This window comes from Macrotis lagotis, chromosome 2, assembly GCF_037893015.1.
Source record: "Macrotis lagotis isolate mMagLag1 chromosome 2, bilby.v1.9.chrom.fasta, whole genome shotgun sequence".
NCBI classification, from domain to species: domain Eukaryota; kingdom Metazoa; phylum Chordata; class Mammalia; order Peramelemorphia; family Peramelidae; genus Macrotis; species Macrotis lagotis.
The window spans coordinates 14,945,874-14,960,130 of record NC_133659.1 but is presented as its reverse complement, the minus strand read 5'-3'; the positions used below and the strand labels follow the sequence as shown (position 1 = coordinate 14,960,130).

Below are 14,257 nucleotides of genomic sequence, written 5' to 3'. Positions count from 1 at the left end.
AAGATGATGAAATCTGTTTTGAATTCGTTGAGTGTGAGATGTCTGTAGGATAATTAGTTGAAGATGTCCAGTTGGTGACATATGGCTAGAGCTCAGATGAGAAACTGGGGCTTGGATGGACAGACCAAAGAGATGCCTATGTACAAGTGACATCTGAATACAAAGCATAGTGCCTCCCAAACTATAGGCACCTAGAAGATGTTTGTTAGGTTGGATTGATAAGATAGCAAATTCCTTGCCTTAGAACCTATTCACTTTAGCTTCCTATCTCTATAACTAAGTAAATTTGAATTTATTCAAATTCTGTTTAAAAGGTCTAATGATGGGGACCTCTCTCACTGCCTTTCTCCTCTCTTCCTCCCTCTCTCTCCATTCTATTCTTCCTTCCTTTTCTCTATCTTTTCTCCTTTTCTTTCTCTCTCTCTCTCTCTCTCTCTCTCTCTCTCTCTCTCTCTCTCTCTCTCTCTCTCTCTCTCCTTTTTCTCTTCATTTTCCTGTCTGACTCTTGTCTTTTTTTTGTCTCTCTAATCTCTGACTCTCTCCTTCCTTCTCACTATCCCAATATCTCCATCTTCCTATCTCTTTTGTCTCTGCTTCTGCCTTTGTCTCTGTCTCTCCCTCCCTTCCTCCTTCCCTCCCCTCTTTCCTTGAAACTGTTGTTCTTCAGTCCTTCAAGGTTAATTATTTTTTGAAAAGCAAGTTGCGTGGCTCCATTCCTGAAGTTTTCTGGGATGGGTGCAGCTGTGCCTATTTAACTGAACTTTTGATCTCCTTATTTATAGCTGACTTTATTCCCACCCCCCAGTTTGCATGTGAGATTTTCTGCAGAGTGTCCTCAGCAAGGATGAGGAGCTGGTCTAAAAGCTTCAAAGATCAGAATTCTGTAACTTGCTTGAAGAAAAGCATGATTGATTTTGTTAATTTTCTAGGCCCTGGTGGAGGCAACTATATATATATATATATATATATATATATATATATATATATATGTATATATATATATATATATATATATATATGCCACCTATTAATTTATGGAGCCTTCAAAGTGAGGTTGTTGAACTCTGGTAGGCAAGCAAAGACTCAGAAAACATCCCTGCCTTGGAATGCTGCCCTTTGGGAGAGATGGCAGCCTGTGCACTGGGTGGCAGTGGCCCAGCTCTCCTAGCCTGGCCTTTGGGGGAGGAGGGGGTCACGCTTCATTACTGCAGATCCTTTAGAACCCTTTTGGGGGAAGAAGTCTAGTCAGCTGTGGCCATTAAGCAGCTTGCTCCCTTCTCTGAGACTCAATTTCATCTGCTGTAAAATGACAGGATTGGTCGAAATCATTGGATAATCAGTTTAGAACTGTGAGGGACCCTAGAGAATATCAATCTTGACTCTCATTTTACATGTATTGGTTGTTTTGGTGTCACTCTGCCAAAGTGAGGCTGATCATGTCTCCTCTTTGAGACCTTGAGCACCATGAGGGGATGTGGAGTATTCTAGTACTAAAGACTCATCTCCTATCTGGTATCTCTTTCCCCACCTCCCTCCATCTTAGTTGCCAGTGACTAGCTTTCCAGATCCATTTAAGCAGTTAGCTTCAATTTGTTTATAGCAAGGGATTTTTTTTTAGTTATATAAATATTTTATTGTTTTCCATTATGTACAATAGTAGTTTCTACCAATCACTTTTTTTGCAAGGTTTTGAATTCTTCAGTCTTTTTCTCCCTCTCTCCCTTCCCTCCCCTTCCCCCAATGGAAGGCAATCTGATATAGTCTTTACATTTGTAGGAAGGGATATTTAGCAATAACAGAAGTAAACACAAATTCTCCCCCCCCCCCCGCCACTCACCAAGGGAACATACTCTCCTCTCTGCTTCCATAATCTCTGGGAAGAATGGACTCAGTTTAATACAATTTCTTACTAGCATGGCTCCCAACAAGTGTCCCCTCTAATGTGGCATCAATACCAGTGGAGCTCTTGTCTTAGCCGATGGTGGCTTGGGTTCCTTGAGTCTTCAAAAAAAAAATCAGCCAACTGGCTGCAACCCCCAGCACAGATTCTATTCTTGGGCTACTCCTGGTAGTAGTTCTACTCCTGGTCATTTACTCTTCTGAACTTCTAAAATGCATAATGAAGGTTATTGTCTCCAGTTTCTTACACCTAGAATTGAAAGAACAAAATGCTGAGGCAAAGAACTGGAGACCATCATTAGAGGCCCCAGCTGAATGGGCCCCTTCCATGGTCTTTCTTTTCTCATGAAAAGTGATCAGGAAGGAAGGAATCAATCCACAAAGGAGAAAGAGGTTAGGATTGACCAGGGACTTTACAATGTCCCTCCAGTTCTAACTGGATGGATTGCATCTCTCTTTTATATGATATTCCTCAGATATTTAACCATCCCTGTCTCCCTAAGGCTTCTCACATCACACTGCTTAACTCATCTTCATATGCCTGATCTCAAAATCTCCACCATCCTTGTCTCTAGACAGTATTTCAATAAAATGTGCTGCCTATAACTGAACCCATTACTCTGAATGAGTCCTAATGAGGTCAGAGGAGAGTGGGACCATCAGGGAGTAGATTCCCATCCGGAAAATTGTGCCTCTCTTAATGTAACCCAAGACCCCATTGGAGTATCTGGTTGGCTTGTCCATCACACTGCTGACTTCTTGGGTTTACAACTCCTTAAATGCCCCAGATATTCTTCAGACAATTTTCCATCTAGCCATGCCTCCCCCATCTTGTACTTGTGTGGTTAACTTTATGAACCCAAGGGTAAGATTTTACATTTATCCTATTGAATTTCTTCTTCTTAGATGCATCTCGAGAGTGTTCCGGCCTTTTTGGGAGACTGACTCTTGTATCTTGGTTGGAATTCCTTCCCAGTTTTGTGACCCATGAGCTTACCCCATTTCTTTATCCAAATCAGAGTTCCAAATGTCATGACCTCTCCAGGTCTTCTCATTCTAGGCTAAGCATCTAGCTAGATAAGGGCTGGGGAACTTCTGACCTTTGGACCATATTGGTGTGGCATTGCCAAGGCAACTGTGGGTACAGGGGTGGGTGGATGAATGTGCCTGAAATTCAATAAATCTAATAGCTTTTTAGGGGAGAATTAATCAAATATTTGACCAAATATAGCCTGAGAATGATATTTTAAATATTGGCAGAATAAAAGGTTCCCTGCCCCTAAACTAGACATCAGAGGACACGGTCTCATCCTTCTTCATCTTTGACACTTTCCTTCTGTGCTCTTGAACTTCTCAACCAACATCCTTCCTAAAGGTGGGGCCCAGAGCTAAACACAAAACTGCAAGCTGTCTCTGACGATGAATCTAAGAGGCCTTTCATCTCTTAGTTCAGGTGTAGAGGAAGCTCTTCAGAGATAAGTAACATGCCATTGAGTCTTAGTAAGCTCACAGTTCTCGACCCACAACATTTTCAGAGGAACTGGGTTTTTTTTTTTTAAGGCAATGGGGTTAAGTGGCTTGTCCAAGGCCACATAGCTAGGTAATTATTAAGTGTCTGAGGCTGGATTTGAACTCAGGTACTCCTGACTCCTCCTGAGCACTCAGGTGCTCTATCCACTGCGCCACCTAGCTGCCCCTAGAGGAACTGTTTTGAAGAGTAAATAAATCCTCAATAAATTCTTGATAGATGATTGCTTTCACTTGTTCTGTGACTCCTGCCTAGCCTCAGTTTCCTCAACTGTAAAATGAGGGCAGCTGTCTCACTGACCTTTTCCAGCTCTGTGTCTGGGTCCTGTCTAGCCAAGCCTCCCCTGACTGAATGTGGGATTCAGCAGGCTAGTTAGGCAGTAACAGTTGTCCTGAGTCTAGGTGGGATTAATTGCCAAATGATTCAGAGAGGGGGAGAACTCACCCAGGAGGGCTGGTGGGGCCCTTTAGGACTGGGGAGGTTCTCATGCAAGGAGAAGTCCACCACTATACTGTCCCACCCCCTGGTAGGGAGCAGGTCTCCTTTAATTTGTGTTGGGACCCAGAGCTGGCTCCAAAGTGACAGGGAGGCCCCCTCCCTGCCCAAATGCCACATTCAGGAGTGTTTTGCAATTTGGGAACTGTTAGGGCTTGGCTCCTTGGGCCAGGGCCGATATTGCTCTTGGCTGGGGACCAGGGTCTGGCCTGACCAAGCCAATGCTGTCCTAGTCACAAGGAGCTGATTAGGCAGAAGCCGAGAGACAGGTGCTCGGAGGTGCTGAATGGACACTATTTCCAGGAGGGGTGGTCAGGGTCTATCAAGTGAGAGAACACTCCTGGGGGGGGGTGTTTATCATTAGCCTAGCTGGGAGGGATTATTGCATTTGTTTACATCACCTCTCCTCCTGATATTTTATTGCTAAGTTGGGGGGCAGGGAAGGGAGCGGAATAAAGCCCTGGTGTTCCATGTACTCTGGGGGCAGCCATAGCCAGGTTGGCTCAGTAAGACCCATGAAAGAAGACCGAACAGCCACAAGCTGAATTTAACTGTTATCTGGTCAGTGTCTACTGTTTTCGAAACCCACTCCTTTAGAAGAGATGGGACAAGGACCTTGGAAGTCCCTGAATCTAGTCCCCTCATTTTACAAAGGAGAAAATAGAGAAACAAGGTAGTATAGTGACTTCTCCACTGTTCCAAAGGTAGCCAGGGCCTCCTGGTCCCCCCTGTTTGAATCACAAAAAAAAATTTATTCAGAACTAGAAAAGGCACAAGGGGTCCCCTGGTCCCACCTCTTCACTTTGTGGAGGACAAAACATGATTCTTCCTCAAACCCCTCCTCCCACCTAGCCAGAGGGATCTTTCCCTCCTAGATGGGCATTTATTAAGTTCCCATTACATGCCAGTGTCTGTGCTAAACCCTGAGCATGCTAAGATAGGCTAGATGATGGAAGGAGCCGATGGTCCCATGGGGTAGGTCCCGGACCAGAAATTAGGAACAAAGATTAACTCCAGGATAAATTGGAGAGAGTCCGGTGACCTCAGTCCGGTGACCTCAGCACTAACTTAAGAAGGACCAGGACTTCTGAGGTCATCTAGTCCAACCCACCCATTTCACAGTTGAGGAAACTGAGGATCAAGTAGGGGAAATTACTTAGGATAATGATCTGGATCTGAAGACTGCTCAGACTGGAGGCATTCAGGGCTCAGGAAAGGAGGGGAGATTAAGTATTGAGTGCTTGCCTCAGGGTCCACAGACTTGGTGATATACAATGAAGACAGGTCCTAGGAAGTGGGTTCAATGTAGAAATGAACACCTGAGCTTGGAGGCTGAGGGGAGATGAGTTAGCATTGACTAACCCCTGATATTGAGTTAAAAATGACTCCTAATTTTGACTCTGACTCTGAATCCGTCTGAGGGATCTTAGGCAAGTCTCTTAACCTATCTTGTTTTCTTCAACAGTAAAAATAAGGAGATTGGATTAGGTGACCTCAAACGACCCCATGCAGTCTCAATGAGCTCATGTAGAAGGAAAATGTTGTGAAAAGTATCAAGATCTGCCCAAAGTATGTCAGAATTATAAAGCTGAGGCAGGGATGAAGGGAGCTAACAGAAAGCGATGGCCAGACACTATTTTGTTGGATAGTGTCTGAGTCTTCATGACCCCATTTGGGGTTTTCTTAGCAAAGATTTTGGAATGGTTTGCCATTTCCTTTTGTAGCTCATTTTATAAATGAGGAAACTGAGGCAAACAGGGTAAAGTGATTTATCCAGGGTCACACAGCTAGTTGTGTCTGACACTGGATTGGAACTCATAAAGATGAGTCTTCTTGACTCTGGACCTGGCACTCTCTGCACTATGATACCCCCTGGCTGCCCCTACTTGGTCAGTGCCGATCTCATAGTCTTTTTGTGGCAGTTCAGTTGGTGGTTTTGTCCAGGGCTTGACTTGCCCCTACTGAAAGCAAACACTTTCTTTATATGACAGAGTTTCAACTGGTTTTGATTTCCCGCTGTTTCTCTCCTCAGGCTCTGACCACATCCGTGAGAAAGATGGCCTGTGGGCCGTCCTGGCTTGGCTCTCCATCATTGCCAATCGCAAACAGAGTGTGGAAGACATCCTGAAGGATCACTGGCAGAAGTTTGGGCGGAACTTTTTTACCAGGTGAGGCCCCTCCTTCAGGTGACTCTGCATTCCCATGTCTTAGCTAACAAATATGACTGGCCACATTTATGCAGCTCCCACTGATTAGGAATCAGGAAGCCCCCATGGGCTGCAATGAAGTCTGACTTTGCATTGCCCTTGGACAAGAACTGAATGCAGTTCAACAACATTGACCTCAGTCGAATGCTTTTCATGGTTATCTTTGTCATCAGAGCTCAGAAATCCTTTGAAAGAGGCAAAGGTGTAAACAAAGATTTCTAAAAATGTGATGGAATGATTATTGATTTGCTATAGAAATCAAAGTCATGGAAAGAATACTCTCTCTCTCTCTCTCTGTACCAAATAAAGGAAGTAGGAATCATGCTGGAAAAAAGAGAAGACTTGGTCTTCTAATGGTCCTTCCAAGCCTTGAAGGCAACTGTCTCGTGCAAGGTCAGGGTCCAAGGGTTAGACATCTGCTTATTCCTAGAGGGAAGCATGGGATTCATCAGGATTCCACAGGCAATTATTAAGCACCTACTTTTTGCTAGGTGGTGGGAGATACAGAAACAAAATGGATAGTTGCTACCCTCAAGGAGCTTACAGTCTAATTGGGAAAGCTAACTCATGTACAAGTAAACAGAGAAAGGATCTATAAAGTCATGTCAAGTTGAAGGGCCATGAGCAACTGGGGAGAGGCAGGGAGGTGTACTAGAAAGAACAATGGCTTTGGAGAGTGAGGAGATTGGTTCATATCCTGCTTCTGTCATTTATTGCTTGTGTTAACTTTGGCAAGGCACTTCACCTTCTGGGTCTCAGTTTCCCTCATCAGTAAAATGAGGAAGTGGGATGAGATCGTCTCTGAGAGTCTCTTCTAAATCAATGATCCTGTGATTTGTGGGCACAGGAAAAGCCTTGAGCTGAGCCTTGCAGGAGGTGAAGGATTCCATGAGCCATGAGTAGTAGCTCCATGGATACTGATTTCAGCTTGGAATCAGTAAGAACTACTTCACCATTGTTGTGGTTGAGTCATTTTTGGTCATGTCCAACTCCATATGGCATTTTTTGGGCAAAGATCCTGAGTTTCCTTCTCTGGGTCTCTTTACAGATGAGGAAACTGAGGCAAATATGGTGAAGTGACTTGACTCAGGCCAATTAGAACTCAATGTTCAGTGCCACCTAGCTGCCTCCAGCCATTTCTAGGAGGAATTTCTAGGGCCATATCTGGCCCCTGGACCCAAATGGCTCTGGAGGAGATAGTGAGGGTGGTGACTTAGCAAAGCACCCCCCTCACGCGAATCCAATTCATGTGCTTTATCATGGTATCAGCTTCCTGATGTCAGTTTTCTTTGAGAACAAAGGACAAGGGGTGTATAGGTGGTGCAGTGGATAGAGCACTGGTCCTGGAGTCAGGAGTACCTGAGTTCAAATCTGACCTCAGACACTTAATAATGATCTAGCTGTGTGGCTTTGGGCACGCCACTTAACCCCATTTGCCTTGCAAAAACCTAAAAAAAAAAAAAAGAGAACAAAGGATAAAAACCATCATCATCATCACCATCAAGTGGTGACAGATATCTTCAGGTAGAGACTGAACCTCTGGAATATGTGGATGCTTCAGGGAAGGGAAAGCATGGATGACCTTTGCCATCCTTTCCAGATGAAGAAATCCCTGACCTGGCCTCCCTTGTTTACCCTGTGGGTGTTATCTTGTTTGCACTTTTGATGTGCCTAGGCAGCTAAGTCCTGATCACAATCACCATCACCAATCTGAGTGGTCTCAAGCTATCCAGGTTGATTCTAGGCTCTATCTTTCCCAACAACTTTCATCCTAAAAGTCCCAGATCTGGGTATGTACCATTAAAAACAAAGAGGTGACTGCAAGCCCCTGTCCTTTCTAACTGAAAAGGGAATGGGGCACTGAACAGCATTCCATCTCTGAGCTGCCATCTTGCCAGGATGTTCTTCTTTGGCCGCTGCAGTGAAAATTCAAAACTTGGCTCTCCATCCATTGACTTTTACTGCATAATATGTCAGTAATAAATAACTTAGGAAAAATATTATAATCTGAGTATTTTAGAAAGGATTTTAGGTCTGGATGATGTCTCAGAAATCATGCAGCTAAGATCTCTGATGCTGTGCCCAGATCATACAGCCAGTGGGTGGAAATTGGGAAGGGAATCCACATGGGGTGACTCAGTCTATGGGGCTTTCAGCTGTTCCACATGGACTACAGAAATCACTTGGCTGAAGGCAAGTTTTTTCCCTGATAATAGTAGGCAAGCAAATCCCCAGAAAACAAAAATAAAATTCTGCAGGGGCCTTAGTGTGCTGGCCACAGTCTTGTTGGCTTTGTTGACCTCCTGGTGGAGGCTCGGTTGATAACTCTTAGTTGAGCCATGGGACTATCAGTCGCCAAAGCTGGTCTCCAAGATGAATCTCACCGACAAAGCAGGAATCCCTCCCCGGCCTTCCTGAGCTCTGGCTCCCGTGTCCACTCAGGCTAATGAATCACTCTGGCAAGTGTATCCCTAGATGGAAGACTGGTCTGAAGATCCAGTGGGAGGACAGTGTTTGAACAGTTGCTGTCCAGAGAGCCTCCTCTCTCTAATGGGTAGTTAACAATAATAATAACAAAGGCAGGAGAAATATGAAAAGGAATTTCATAGCAGCATAGATTTAGGGCTGAAAGGGATCTTAGAACTCACCGAGACCAATCTCTTTGTTTTACAGAGGAAATAAGTCCTGAGAGGTAAGTAACTTGCCCAGGGTCACCGAGCTTGTAAGTATTTGAGGCAGGATTTAACTTGGGTCTTCCCGACTCTAGGTCCAGTGCTGTGTCCCTTATATCATCTCCCTGCCAACTATGCCATTTTATTTCTTTATATTAATTATTTCTTTAGTAATAGGTAAGAAATTAATTAATTTCTTTATATTAATTGAATACAATACTTTAAAGTTTGCAAAATACTTTATATTATTTGATCCTCACATCATCACTAGACCTTTGTGTTACTGTGTCCATCCAAGGAGGTTCTGATTTGTCTTAAGTTAGCTAGGGATCACCATTGTGCATAATATTAAGCCTGGAGTCAGGAAGACTATGGGACCCTGGGCAAGTTACTTAAACTTTGTTTACCTTAGTTTCCTCAACTGTAAAGTGGGGATGATAATATCATTTACCTTCCAGGACTGACCTGAAGAGCAGATATTTATAAACTGCTTCACACAATGCCTGGAATACAGTAGGTAATTAATACATGCTTATTTCCTCCCTTCTTTCCAAGGCCACACAGTAGTATTTAAACCCAGTTCTTGCCTCTTAGTTCAGCCTTGTATTCACTTTATTTTAACCCTTAATGGTTATATTTCTGTCTTAAAAGTCGTAAGAGTTGGTGACTTTGTCTTCAGTCCAGATGTGCTACTTCCAGGGATTCAGTGCAGCCAATGAAGCAGGCCTTCATTAAGGGCCTACTGTGTGTGAGGTGTTGGGGGTAGGAGACAAAGGGGACAGATAGCAACTGTTCTGCTATGGATGTCTAGGCTGTAGCATTTCCAGATTTCTTCTGAAGGAGTTCAGTGCTCCTAGATGATGATGATGATGGTGCCGGTGGTGGTATTGCTGATGATGATAGTGGTAGTGGTAGTAGCAGTGATGATGATGATGATGAGGATGGTGGTGATGATGCTGGTGATAAACTTGTGATTTTATTGATGATGGGAAGTCCCATAAGAGCATATTCCCTCTACTCATGTAGATATATATCGAGTTTCTGCTGATGTTTTAAAAAGTGTATTAGTACATTTTGCTTTGATAAAAATAATCATCTATCAACAAACACCCTAAACAAACCCACTTATATATTCTATCCCCTTTCCCTTTCCCAAAAAAAGAAAACCACCCAGAGTATTTTGTCTATTGTTTTTTCTTTTTACTTCTTTTTGGTTTTTTGCACACCTGAGTAATTTTTACGTGTCTGAGGTCACATTTGAACTCAGGTCCTCCTGACTCCGGAGCAAGATGTTCTATCCACTGCACCATCTAGCTGCCCCAATTTTGTCTATTGTGAACAAAAAGGAAGGATGTGCCCTGTGACTTGGGCAGTGAGATGCTAACATTGAGTCTTGTAATTGATCTGAATTTTGCTGACTTTATTTCTATGAGTGAGATTTTGTATGTGTTGGTTTGGGAAGAACTTTCCTCACTTGAAATCAGTTCGTACAAGGCTTCTCATCTGCAAAAAGACAGGGTTGGCCTTGTTGGACCCCGAAGTCCCATCCAGCTCTGGGACTTGGAGCCTATTTGGAGTTCATTAAGATCTCTTTCAAGACAGTGCCAGGAGCAGTGAGGGTAATGGGCATGGGGTACACTTCATTTTGTTCCCATGTGGTTTTGATTTCTTCTCCTTGGTTTCTTATATTGTGAGCTTTTCATTCCTACAACCTGTAGGTGATGGCTGCTTGCTCTGGTGGCAGCCCCTCGACCTGTTGCTGTTTGTCCTGTTCTTGGGTCAGTCTATTTGGCTTTGTGATTCCTTCCAGGTATGATTATGAAGAGGTGGACTCCGAGGGTGCCAGCAAGATGATGAAGGACTTGGAGACCCTCATGTCCGATCGCTCCTTTATAGGCAAGAAGTTTACAGAGGGGGAAAAGACTTACACTGTGGAAAAGGCAGACAACTTTGAGTATAGCGACCCGGTGGATGGAAGCATTTCAAGAAACCAGGTAAGAACCACGTTCAGGTGCAAGTGTGTGTGTGTGTGTGTGTGTGTGTGTGTGAGAGAGAGAGAGAGAGAGAGAGAGAGAGAGAGTGGGAGAGAGTGGGAGAGAGAGAGTGAGAGAGAGAGAGAGAGAGAGGAGCCAGAGCTGGGAATTAAAAAAAATCGCTTCCTGTTGTCCAGGATGAGATGCAGAGGCTCTGACTTTTTCTACCTATTATTTCATCAAGATGTCCTTGGTCAAGTCACTGAACTCCATTGCCCTACCAAAAAAAAATAAGATCTGATGAAAGCCTCTTTCCTAATGAAGCTTGGTCCCTGTTCTGTAACTCAGAGTTTGAGAGTCACCCTGATCTCTCCAATTGTCTCTCTTAAGGTGGTGAAGCACCTTGCCCAGGAGTCCCATAACATGTTGGGGGAGACTCGACCTTGGATCTTCCTGGCTCTGCAGCTGCTTTCTAGCACTAGTGCACCACAGACTAGACCAGTTTCAGATCTCTGTCCAAGGAGACCACTATACCACTATGCCAGTAGATGTGCAGTGGGTAGAGCACTGGCCTTGGAGTCAGGAGGATGGGAGTTCAAATCTGGCCTCAGCCACTTGACACTTACTAGCTGTGTGACCTTGGACAAATCACTTCACCCTGAGTGCCTTGCATCCAGGGTCATCTCCAGTCATCCTTATTCTTGTCTGGCCACTGCACCCAGATGGCTCTGGAGGAGAAAATGAGACTTGTGACTTAGCATGTCCCCCTCACTAAAAACCTATTCATGTGCTTGTCATGGCATCACCTCCCTGATGTCGTGGTCTTTGAAAATGAAGGACAAACACTATCATCGAAATGACCATGAGAGAATGGATTTTTTTGGCCTTGGTATCTCTTGAAGGCCATTTACTGAGTCGTAAAGCCTAGAAAGGGAAGATAGATGCTTCATTCCCCTAAAGTAAAGATTTCTGGGTAAAAACAACAGTGCAGACAAAGTGGAGGAGGAGGAATTTGTATTCGCTTGGGAAGAGAGCTCATTAACAACAACATTGTGAGATGAACAATCTTGATGTTAGCAGCTCCTCTTGGCAGACCAGAGAGCTAGGACAACTCTTAGACTAGCTATGGACAATGTTATCCCCAACCCAGAGGAAGATAAACAAAACAAAACACAAGGAAAAAACCCAACGCTTCTGAATCTGAAGAATGAAAACTTTATACAAATGATCTCTTCTGTATGTCTTTCCCTTAATCCTAATTCCTCATGCCCAAAATGACTAATTTGTAAACATGTTTAACAAAATATGTATGTAAAATGCTAACCTGACTGTCTGCTGCTGAGGGGAGGGGGTGGGAAGGGAGGGGGGAAGGACATTTTGTAACTTGGAAATATGTCTGTGCATATGGATGAAAAATTCTAAAAAACCCCATTGAATGAGTCCCAAACTTCCTTCTCTTTCCCAGCCCATGGAAATAATGGCATGCTTATGTTTTCCAGGGCTTACGGATCATTTTTACTGATGGTTCTCGAATCATCTTTCGACTAAGTGGGACAGGCAGTGCTGGAGCCACGGTTCGACTGTACATTGACAGTTATGAGAAGGATGCGCCCAAGATCTACCAGGATCCCCAGGTAGTTTTCAAGTCATTTTGTGTGAGAAGTCCATTCAGTTCAGCAACAACTATTCATTTAATTCTTCCTGGGTGATCAGGACTGGGGATGCAAACAAAGCAAAAAGATTGTCCCTGTTCTCAAGGAGCTTATATTCCTGGGGGGGGGGGGGGGGCAGAGTATAAATAATGACCCTATGGGATATAATCAGATATTTTCAATGGAGAAATTTTTAACCCTAGGGGAGGGGAGGGGGCACTGGGACAAGGCTCCTGGTTGCTGGGGTCACTCAAACTGGGGAGAGAGGTCCTTGCACTAGGCTCTGTTCCTGCAGGTAAAGCTGGGGGGTGTCTATTGAAATGTGGGGATCACAGTTTTTCATGCTGGTGTTTGCCTCTCTCCCCTTCTCCCAGGTCATGTTGGCCCCCCTCATTTCCATTGCCCTGAAGGTCTCCCAGCTCCAAGAAAGAACCGGCCGCTCCTCACCCACCGTCATCACATAAATTCCCATCTTTGAGATACACAGCTCGCCACGCCAAAGCCTCCTTGCTTAGGTGGTTTTAAGAACAAGAAAAAATTTTGTTTTTATTCAGGTTTCTTATTATCAGTGTTTTCCCCCAAGATATTAATGTATGTTGACAAGGTACTAGAAACTGAGAAAAGAATGGAAGCCATGGGGCTGTGGGAGTGAGTCTTTCCATTGCCCTGTCTCCTTTTATGTTCTACGGATGAAGCAAGATGGTGCATTGGGTAGAGATCTTGCTTTGGAGATGGAGAAGTCCTGAGTTTGAATCCTACCTCTGACTTTTACTAGCTGTGTGACCCTGGACAAGTCCTTTCCTCTCCTGGGGCCTCAAGTACTTCCCTAGTCCTCATCTGCAAAGGGACTTTGTATACCAGGAAGGTCCTGCATGGATGAACAAGCTCTTTTCATCACTCCTGCACACTAGTGCAAGGGATCTTGGATCTAGACAGAAAAGCTGCCAGGTGATTATCCAGCCCACACACCTTCATATGACAGATGAAGAAACTGAGGACCAGGGAGAGCAGGTCACTTGCCCAAGTTACACAGGTATTAGGCCTCAGAGGTGGGATCTGATTCTAACTTGCTGGATGTTTCCCTGCCTTTCACCAAAGGAATAGATTGAACTGTCAGAACTCCCTATGAGGTGATCATGTGGCCACTGGTGTTTCTTCCCAGGGATGGGGAAAACCACCTTGATTTTCATTTTGGTTTTTGACTGGAATGTGCCACGTTGACATAACATTTCTGGTGCCTTCTCAATCAATGTCGTTTCATTTTCACCCTGTTTCCCATCACTTGGTCACACAAGTATGACCAAATATTAAAGAGAATTGGATCACATTGCCTGTTGTGTTGTCTGTGTCTTTCTTCACCCTTCCCTTACATGCTGGAACATTCTTCTGACAGAAAAACGCTCCAGAAAACAAAAAACTTTGGGGAGTTAGGTTTCATTTTGATCTCCTAGCCAGAGATGAAATAAATTTCACCTCACCTTCAAAGACTTGGACTCTTTGGAACCATAGTTTAAATCCTAGTGGGGCTAAGTGAACCCTTCAGGCTTCCAGAGTAGATCAACTTCATCTGATTTACTTTACCAGGAGGCAGGGAAAGGGCAGAAACTTTCCAGATAAGATCTGGAATTATAGATCCTTGATGCTAAGGTCCCAGAGCACCCATTGGTGAGAGGAGACAAAGAAGCTCAGGGTCCTTGGTTGAATTTACTGGGATTTGGCTGGAAGCCTTGGAGTGAGGGCAGGAAAGGCTTTACTCATTCTGGAAAAGGTGTATATTAGAGATAGACAGAGATGGGGGAGAGAGAGGGAGGGAGAGAGGGAGAGAGAGAGA

At 44.2% G+C, this 14,257-nt stretch overlaps 1 protein-coding gene across 2 annotated transcripts in view; it reads left to right on the top strand.

The window, feature by feature from the left end:
* Window positions 1–13,748, top strand: part of PGM1 (phosphoglucomutase 1) — a 72,990-nt gene extending 59,242 nt beyond the window's left edge. For both annotated transcript variants that reach the window (XM_074221260.1, XM_074221258.1), the window contains exons 8-11: window positions 5,955–6,090; window positions 10,612–10,795; window positions 12,274–12,408; window positions 12,801–13,748. In XM_074221260.1, coding sequence (XP_074077361.1) covers window positions 5,955–6,090; window positions 10,612–10,795; window positions 12,274–12,408; window positions 12,801–12,890 — 545 coding nt within the window. In that variant the 3' untranslated portion in view covers window positions 12,891–13,748. The remainder of the gene's footprint in view (window positions 1–5,954; window positions 6,091–10,611; window positions 10,796–12,273; window positions 12,409–12,800) is intronic.
* Window positions 13,749–14,257: the final 509 nt, after the last annotated feature.